The sequence below is a fragment of the Salvelinus alpinus genome, chromosome 2 (genome assembly GCF_045679555.1).
Source record: "Salvelinus alpinus chromosome 2, SLU_Salpinus.1, whole genome shotgun sequence".
Lineage (NCBI taxonomy): Eukaryota > Metazoa > Chordata > Actinopteri > Salmoniformes > Salmonidae > Salvelinus > Salvelinus alpinus.
In genome coordinates this window covers 94,686,249-94,696,248 of record NC_092087.1, presented here as the reverse complement: position 1 = coordinate 94,696,248, position 10,000 = coordinate 94,686,249, and the positions used below count along the sequence as shown (strand labels likewise).

Sequence of the window (10,000 nt, the reverse complement as noted above, 5' to 3'; positions counted from 1 at the left end):
GAACAGGCCTCCCTATTCAAACATGGTTCAGCTACAGAGCTAGAATGAGTAGAATGGGCCTCCCTATTCAAACGTGGTTCAGTTATAGAACTAGAACGAGTAGAATGGGCCTCCCCATTCAAGTCAATGATGCCATAATGTAGATTCTATGTCTAGCGGTTCAGCTGCTGTATAAGGACTCATCAGGTCCAGGTACTGTAAAACTCACCTGTCCAGGAGTCTCATTCGCTTTGAACTGGTCACAGGTCAGTACTAAAGGAAACACAAAACAAAACCATCACATTTGGATCGACACCACACAGCACAACACAACACAACACAATACAATACAATCACACCTGCACGACACAATCCCACCTACACAACAACACAACACACTACACCACACACAAGAACACAACACAACACAATCCCACCTGCACAACAACACAAAACAACACAAAACAACACAACACAATCCCACCTGCACAACAACACAACAACACAAAACAACACAACACAATCCCACCTACACAACAACACAACAACACAAAACAACACAATACAACACAATCACACTTGCACAACAACACAACACACTACACCACACACAAGAACACAACACAACATTTAGTGATGTGTGAAATTTATTGTGAATGTTTTGTAATGTTTTTAAACTGCTTTAATGTTGCTGGACCCCAGGAAGAGTAGCTGCTGCCTTGACTGGAACTAATGGGGATCCTTAATAAATACAAATACAACACACCACAACACACACCACAACACAACAACACAACACATACAAATGAAAACTGTCACATCCTTATCATGTTCATAGTAGATCCAAGTTGTTGCCATGGGTAACTATGTTTACCATCATATACAAACTCTAACTAAGGTACAAATGAAGACATGAGACAGAGAGGAAGTTGAGGTGGAGATTAAAACACCCAGAAACCCACAGCACACTAGTGCTGAAATGTTACCATGGTAACCATCCTAGCATGCATCCCAAATGACAACCTATTATATAGTGCTCTATGGGCCCTGGTCTAATGTAGTGCACTATATAGGGAATAGGGCTCTGGTCTAATGTAGTGCACTATATAGGGAATAGGGCCCTGGTCTAATGTAGTATAGGCAATAGGGTGTCATTTGGGACACAATACTAGAAAGAGGAAGATGCCATTGGAACAGAGAGTCTCTGTAATAACACTACCTACAGCAACAGAAGGACAGACTGTACTGTAATATGCAGCCACCCATGTTATGTTATACTATGTTAGATTATGTTATATTATGTTATGTTACATTATGTTATGTTGTATTATGTTATGTTATATTATGTCAGATTATGTTTTATTATGTTATACTATGTTAGATTATGTTATAGTATGTTAGATTGTTATATTATGTTAGATTGTTCTATTATATTTTGTTAGATTATATTATGTTATATTATATTATGTTATGTTGTATTATGTTATGTTATATTATGTCAGATTATGTTCTATTATGTTAGATTATGTTCTATTATGTTAGATTATGTTATATTATGTTAGATTGTTATATTATGTTAGATTGTTATATTATATTTTGTTAGATTATATTATATTATGTTAGATTATATTTTATTATGCTATGTTGTATTATGTTGTGTTATATTATGTCAGATTATGTTAGAGTATGTCAGATTATGTCAGCCATGCAATCTTCATAGACAAACATGGGCAGTGAATGGTCTTACTGAAGAGCTCAGTGACATTCAATGTGGAACTGTTATAGGATGCCACCTTTCCAACAAGTCTGTTCGTAAAATGTCTGTCCTTCTAGAGCTGCCCTGGTCAACTGTAAGTGATACTATTGTGAAGGGGAAACATCTAGAAGCAACAACAATTAAGCCACGAAGTGGTAGGCCACACAAACTCACAGAATGGGACCGTCGAGTGCTGAAGCGCAAAGCTTTATAAAATGGTCTGTCCTGTTACAGCAAAGCGAGGTCCATACAGAAATGGTTTGTCGAGATCGGTGTGGAAGAACATGACTGGCCTGCACAAAGCCCCGACCTCAACCCCATCGAACACCTTTGGGATGAAGTGGAATGCCGACTGAGAGCCAGGCCTAATCGCCCAACATCAGTGCCCGACCTCACTAATGCTCTTGTGGCTGAATGGTAGCAAGTCTCCACAGCAATGTTCCAACATCTAGTGAACAGCTTTCCCAGAAGAGGAGGAGGCTGTTATACCAGCAATGTTCCAACATCTAGTGAACAGCTTTCCCAGAAGAGGAGGAGGCTGTTATAGCAGCAATGTTCCAACATCTAGTGAACAGCTTTCCCAGAAGAGGAGGAGGCTGTTATAGCAGCAAAGGGGGGGGATCAACTCCATATTAATGCCCATGATTTTGGAAAGAAATGTTCGACGAGAAGGTGTCCACATACTTTTCGTCTGGTTATGTTATGTTAGATATAGCTGTAATTTAGTACCGTTAAAATAGCCACTAGCCACCACTAGCCACTTTAAACAATGCCACTTAATATAATGTTTACATACCCTACATTACTCATCTCATATGTATATGTATATACTGTACTCTATATAATCTACTGCATCTTGCCATCTTTATGTAATACATGTATCACTAGCCACTTTAAACTATGCCACTTTATGTTTACATACCCTAAATTACTCATCTCATATGTATATACTGTACTCTATACCATCTACTGCATCTTGCCTATGCCGTTCTGTACCATCACTCATTCATATATCTTTATGTACATATTCTTTATCCCTTTACACTTGTGTGTTTAAGGTAGTAGTTGGGGAATTGTTAGGTTAGATTACTTGTTGGGTATTACTGCATTGTCGGAACTAGAAGCACAAGCATTTCGCTACACTCACATTAACATCTGCTAACCATGTGTATGTGACAAATACAATTTGATTTGATTTGATGATTTGATTTGAAATAGGAGCCTAGTTATATTTCCAATCCAGGCCTTCCTCTTCTAAGAGACAAAGGTATCGTATTGTAATGTATCGTGTCGTGGGAAGCAATGCGTCATAGTACCAGATTCTACAATCACCTGAGCACTGAGCCTGTTTGTTGTCGTAGTTACTGTATCCAGGGTGACAGAGGCAACTGTAGCTTCCTTTCTGGTTCTGACAGTCCCCGCCCACTCCACAGACACCAGCGATCTCATTACACTCATCTATGTCTGAGGGAGAAAGAGATAAAAAGAGAGATGAGGGTAGGGGGAGAGACAATGATGATTTTAAAATTATTTATTTTATTTGACCTTTATTTAATCAAGTAGGCCAGTTGAGAACAAGTTCTAATTTACAACTGCAACCTGGCCAATATAAAGCAAAGCAGTGCGACACAGACAACAACACAGAGTTACACATGGAATAAACAAGCGTACAGTCAATAACACAATAGAAAATGTCTTTATACAGTGTATGCAAATGGCGTGTAGCAAAGTAGGCCATAGTAGCAAATAGGCCATAGCAAATAGGCCATAGTAGCAAAGTAATTACAATTTAACAAATGAACACTGGAGTGATAGATGAGCAGATGATGTGGAAGTAGAAATACTGGTGTGCAAATGAGCAGAAAAGTAAATAAAAACAATATGGGGATGAGGTAGGTAGATTGGATGTGCTATTTACAGATGGGCTGTGTCCAGCTGCAGCGATCGGTAAGCTGCTCAGATAGCTGATGATGAGGAGGAAGAGGAAAAATAGGAGGAAAATGATGGTAAGAGACAGAGAGAATGAGAGAGAAATAGAGGGAGAGAAAAGAAAGTGAGAGAAAGAGAGAGAGAGAGATTATCTAGAGGGAGTAAGTCATTCAGACAGTCTCAGTTCTGCTGCATGCAAGTCAGTGTGGGGGTCACAGTTCAATCAGGTTTAGGGGCATTTAAGTCAGTGGTTCTCAAACCTCTCCTCTGGGACCACTAGACGGATCACAACTTTGTTGTATTCCTGAACTAGCTGACCTGATTCACCTGATTCACCTCGTCAAGGGCTTTAGGCTTAGTTGACAAGTTGAATCAGGTGTACTAGCTGTGGAATAGTTACAATACATGGAAGGATTTGGGTCCCGGAGGAGAGGTTTGGAATCCACTGATTTACGTGGTCGCATTCCTGGCTGACTAAATTGTAATCATTACATTGCACCAATGGCTGCGTGCCACGTCATCAATTCTGCAGTCAGGCATCAAAGTGCTTCTTTATCCTGTGACGGGGTTAACTGATGTGTTAAACACCTATACAGACATCAAATTGCTGCTATATCCTGTGACGGGGTTAACTGATGTGTTAAACTCCTATACAGACATCAAATTGCTGCTATATCCTGTGACGGGGTTAACTGATGTGTTAAACTCCTATACAGACATCAAATTGCTGCTATATCCTGTGACGGGGTTAACTGATGTGTTAAACACCTATACAGACGTCAAATTGCTGCTATATCCTGTGACGGGGTTAACTGATGTGTTAAACACCTATACAGACATCAAGTTGCTGCTATATCCTGTGACGGGGTTAACTGATGTGATAAACACCTATACAGACATCAAGTTGCTGCTTTATCCTGTGACGGGGTTAACTGATGTGTTAAACACCTATACAGACATCAAATTGCTGCTATATCCTGTGACGGGGTTAACTGATGTGTTAAACACCTATACAGACATCAAATTGCTGCTATATCCTGTGACGGGGTTAACTGATGTGTTAAACACCTATACAGACATCAAATTGCTGCTTTATCCTGTGACGGGGTTAACTGATGTGTTAAACACCTATACAGACATCAAATTGCTGCTTTATCCTGTGACTGGGTTAACTGATGTGTTAAACACCTATACAGACATCATATTGCTGCTATATCCTGTGACGGGGTTAACTGATGTGTTAAACACCTATACAGACATCAAATTGCTGCTATATCCTGTGACGGGGTTAACTGATGTGTTAAACACCTATACAGACATCAAATTGCTGCTATATCCTGTGACGGGATTAACTGATGTGTTAAACACCTATACAGACATCACATTGCTGCTATATCCTGTGACGGGGTTAACTGATGTGTTAAACACCTATACAGACATCAAATTGCTGCTTTATCCTGTGACGGGGTTAACTGATGTGTTAAAAACCTATACAGACATCAAATTGCTGCTATATCCTGTGACGGGGTTAACTGATGTGTTAAACACCTATACAGACATCAAATTGCTGCTATATCCTGTGACGGGGTTAACTGATGTGTTAAACACCTATACGGCCTTTAAATTGCTGCTTTATCCTGTGACGGGGTTAACTGATGTGTTAAACACCTATACAGACATCAAATTGCTGCTTTATCCTGTGACGGGGTTAACTGATGTGTTAAACACCTATACAGACATCAAATTGCTGCTTTATCCTGTGACGGGGTTAACTCATGTGTTAAACACCTATACAGACATCAAATTGCTGCTATATCCTGTGACGGGGTTAACTGATGTGTTAAACACCTATACAGACATCAAATTGCTGCTATATCCTGTGACGGGGTTAACTGATGTGTTAAACACCTATACAGACATCAAGTTGCTGCTATATCCTGTGACGGGGTTAACTGATGTGTTAAACACCTATACAGACATCAAGTTGCTGCTATATCCTGTGACGGGGTTAACTGATGTGTTAAACACCTATACAGACATCAAGTTGCTGCTATATCCTGTGACGGGGTTAACTGATGTGTTAAACACCTATACAGACATCAAATTGCTGCTATATCCTGTGACGGGGTTAACTGATGTGTTAAACACCTATACAGACATCAAATTGCTGCTATATCCTGTGACGGGGTTAACTGATGTGTTAAACACCTATACAGACATCAAATTGCTGCTTTATCCTGTGACGGGGTTAACTGATGTGTTAAACTCCTATACAGACATCAAAGTGCTGCTTTATCCTGTGACGGGGTTAACTGATGTGTTAAACACGTTATCCAGGTGTTGTGAGATCTGACAGGTGTCTTCAAAGAGTGAGGGTCACGGGGTCGAAGGTCAGAGATCTGAGTTCATGGGTAAGAGGTCAGAGCTAGCGTGGCCTCGGCAAACTCACCTGTGCAGGGGGCAGTGTTGTTGCCGTGGTTACTGAGCCCTGACGGACAGGTGCAGGTGTATCGGCCAGGTGTGTTTGTGCAAATGCCCAGAGCGCCGCACACCGGGGGAACCCACACACACTCATCCTCATCTGTAGTTGACACACACACACAAGCTAAGCTGAGTGCCTCGCATCACACACACACACACATACACACACACACACACACCCACACACACACACCCACACACACACACACACACATAATGATTCTCTCTTGTTGGACTCACCCTCACAGTGTCTAGTGACGTTGGTTAAGTTAGATCTGAACCCAGGTTGACACTGGCAGTTGAAGCTCCCGATGGTGTTGAGGCAAATGGAGTTGCTGCCACAAACCTGTGGTTCCTCCAGGCACTCATTGAGGTCTGAAGAGAGAAGGAGATATGGGGTGTGTTCAAAACGTTTTGCAACAAAAACACTTTTCTATTGGACAACTTCCCGAACAGAGGAAATAAGGACATATGAGCCAAAGCAATGTTTAATTCCCTTGACATGTAGCATTTACACACACGCGCATGCACGCACGCACACCCACACACACACACTTGAATCCTCACCCTTACACTGTCCAGTGAGAGCAGTAAAGTTGACAGCTGTTGTGGATTTGAACCCAGGTAGACACTGACAGTAGAAGCTCCCCTGTGTGTTGTAACACGTGGTATTACTTCCACAGTGTGGGGTGCTGTCCAACTCTTTACACTCATCTGTATCAACACATTGTGTTCTCCCATTGGCTGTGTAGCCCAGGTTACAACCTTTGACCTCTAGGTTCCCCAGCAGACTGAAATGAAGACCTGTGAGGAGAGAAGGGGGAGAAGAAAAGGGGAGAGGGAGAGAGATAATTGTTACTTAACCAAACAACTAATAATGCTTGGCTTTCTGGAGTCTTTGGGTCATTATCAAATTGCGTACGAAAACGGTTCATTACTCAAAGCATTTAACACAAACCTGCTGGTGAGGAATAAATATCAGCATGTTTGATGTTTATACACACATTTTCTCCCCCTGCATCCGTCACCATTTTGTGGTGCAATTGGTAGGTGTGATATCTTATAAACTAATATTTGTTAGAATGTGGGTTTCACATCCTTAACTTAACTTTTTAGCCTTTTTTGAGAGGTGAAATATGTAGTTAAAAACAAAAAGCGTACAGCAGAGGTCAGCGCTCTCTGGCAGGCAGTTCCAACACCCTGGGATTTCCTGGAACACTTGCAAAATAGACCAATCAGAACAGGCCAGGGTTTGGGGTTTGAGAAGTCAATGAGAGAAGTAAAAAATGATTCATCGCCATGATGACATCGCCTACAACTGTGATCGGGGATTTCTTTTGGAGAAGCAGTTTCTGCCTATCTTAAATACTGTACTGTCTTAGACAGTTGTGTGACGTCCAAAGTTTCAAACGTCATCAATCACATGGTATTTTTACTTTGATAGAAACATCAACACAGCTGTATCAGATCAGACCAGTTTACTTTGATAGAAACATCAACACAGCTGTATCAGATCAGACCAGTTTACTTTGATAGAAACATCAACACAGCTGTATCAGATCAGACCAGTTTACTTTGATAGAAACATCAACACAGCTGTATCAGATCAGACCAGTTTACTTTGATAGAAACATCAACACAGCTGTATCAGATCAGACCAGTTTACTTTGATAGAAGCATCAATACAGCTGTATCAGATCAGACCAGTTTTGTCAATAAAAGTGACTTTGTCGCTATATTTAGCAAGTTTTCAGAACCATCCAGAAATTTTATCAGTAAAATCTAGCTACAAATTCAGCTACTTTTCAGGCTGCCTTTGGGAGTATTGACCTTAGAACTAGAATGAATAGAATGGATGTCCCCATTCCAAGGCAATGATGACATAATGGGGGGGACTGGCAGCCATTTTGAGTGTACCCATAACTACCGTAGGAAAGAAACACAGGTTAAGACAATGTAATAACCACTCTGAGCGGTGGAAAATAAACACATTCATGGGTCCAGCCCTGGAGCAGAAATGACTGGAAGTGAATGTCAGTAGTACAGAAAGTTTGCCATCAAAGTAAAAATGTAACACAATCATAGTGAATTTCAGCTAACTACTCAGCGAACACATAGCACTTATTTAAACATTTTTCAAATGATCTACAGCCACTTTATTACTTGATGTCCTGACTGCTGGTCACGTTTTCAATGATAATCCTGTAGAATCAGCAATGGTGCTGGTCCAAATCATTTTTTATTTCTTATTTGAAATTATTACATTGTCCTAAACTAGAACCCTGGATTCAGAATATACAGGTTAAAACTAAAGGATTATAATATCCCAGAACTCTTTGCGCTATTATTTAAGAAACGACCAGCCTCCGCATTCAGAATGACTGGGAGTGAATGTTAGCAGCACAGAAATTTTGCCATCAAAGTGAAAAACGAACACAATCCTAGTGAACTTCAGCTAACTACTTAGCGAACACATAGCATCACTGCTTTACTGTCACTCTATTCATTTAGACGTTTTTTATTTACAGCCACTTTATTAGGGGATTTCCTGACCGCTGGTCACCATTTCTAATCCTGTAGAATCCATCAAATAGAGTACCACAGTATGAGTCATAACTCCAATCAGACTGCCGAATTGAGGCAATGGTAGGAATCTATGGATTAACTATCTAATGTTAGCTAAATAAAGTCATAAATGTCTTTAAATTGACAATTCCGTGAACTGTTTTTTGCAAGTTTTAAATTGACACAATACCTGTTAGAAAAGGTGTTAGCTAGAGATGACGTGCAGGAGCTGCTAATTAGCATTTTGAATCTGAGAGTACGAAACGTCATGCCAGAGTAAGCGAACATGAAACACAGCTCTTATTTTAAGTTTCCAAAACCCCCTATGGGAAAAATGTGTGGTGGAAAAATGATTGGAACCATTTCCCTGTTTCTCTGATAAAGGGGTAGTAGTAGTAGTAGTAGTAGTATCAGTAGTAGTAGCAGTAGAAGTAGCAGTAGTGTTAGTAGTGGTAGTAGTAGTGCTAGTAGTAGTGCTAGCAGTAGTAGTAGTAACAATAGTAGTAAAAGTAGTAATAATAGCAGTAGTAGTAGTAGTGGCAGTAGTAGAGGGGAAGCAGTAGTAGTAGTAGTAGTAGTAGTCATAGTAGTAGTAATCATAGTAGTAGAGTCATAGTAGTAGTAGTAGTAGTAGTAGTGGTAGTCATAGTAGTAGTAATCATAGTAGTAGAGTGACAGTAGTAGTAATCGTAGTAGTGGAGTGGTAGTAGTAGTAGCAGCAGTTGTAGTAGCAGTAGCTGCGCCACCAGAGTCTCTGGGTTCGCGCCCAGGCTGGGCTGGGTTCGCGCCCAGGCTCTGTCGCAGCCGGCCGCAACCGGGAGATCCGTGGGGCGACGCACAATTGGCATAGCGTCGTCCGGGTTAGGGAGGGTTTGGCCGGTAGGGAGGGTTTGGCCGGTAGGGATATCCTTGTCTCAGTATGTAAAAATGTAATAAAATGTATGCACTCTACTGTAAGTCGCTCTGGATAAGAGCGTCTGCTCTTGGCCGGTAGGGATATCCTTGTCTCAGTATGTAATAAAATGTATGCACTCTATTGTAAGTCGCTCTGGATAAGAGCGTCTGCTAAATGACTAAAAATGTAAAAAAATGTAGTAGTAGTAGCATGTGTAATCGTAGCAGTAGTATTAGTAGTAGTAGTAGAAGTAGTAGCAGTAGTAGTAGTATTAGTAGTAGTAGTGCTAGCAGTAGTAGTAGTATTATTATTAGTAGTAATAATAATAGTAGTAATACTAGTAGTAGTAGTAATAATAGTAGTAGTAGTAGTAGTAGTAGTAGTAGTAGGAGTAG

At 40.6% G+C, this 10,000-nt stretch overlaps 2 protein-coding genes across 6 annotated transcripts in view; one reads left to right on the top strand and one right to left on the bottom strand.

The window, feature by feature from the left end:
• The window catches only part of LOC139545504 (adhesion G protein-coupled receptor E5-like), a 494,332-nt gene that overhangs the window by 224,682 nt on the left and 259,650 nt on the right, over positions 1 to 10,000 (top strand). The window lies entirely within an intron of this gene.
• Positions 1 to 10,000, bottom strand: part of LOC139545517 (adhesion G protein-coupled receptor E5-like) — a 106,862-nt gene that overhangs the window by 17,029 nt on the left and 79,833 nt on the right. For 2 of the 3 annotated variants that reach the window (XM_071353395.1, XM_071353404.1), the window contains exons 2-6: positions 6,713 to 6,949; positions 6,386 to 6,520; positions 6,114 to 6,245; positions 3,068 to 3,199; positions 209 to 252 (exon numbers count right to left, since the gene is read on the bottom strand). In XM_071353395.1, the coding sequence (XP_071209496.1) occupies positions 209 to 252; positions 3,068 to 3,199; positions 6,114 to 6,245; positions 6,386 to 6,520; positions 6,713 to 6,949 (680 nt within the window). The remainder of the gene's footprint in view (positions 1 to 208; positions 253 to 3,067; positions 3,200 to 6,113; positions 6,246 to 6,385; positions 6,521 to 6,712; positions 6,950 to 10,000) is intronic. The other variant, XM_071353413.1, reaches the window with a different exon arrangement.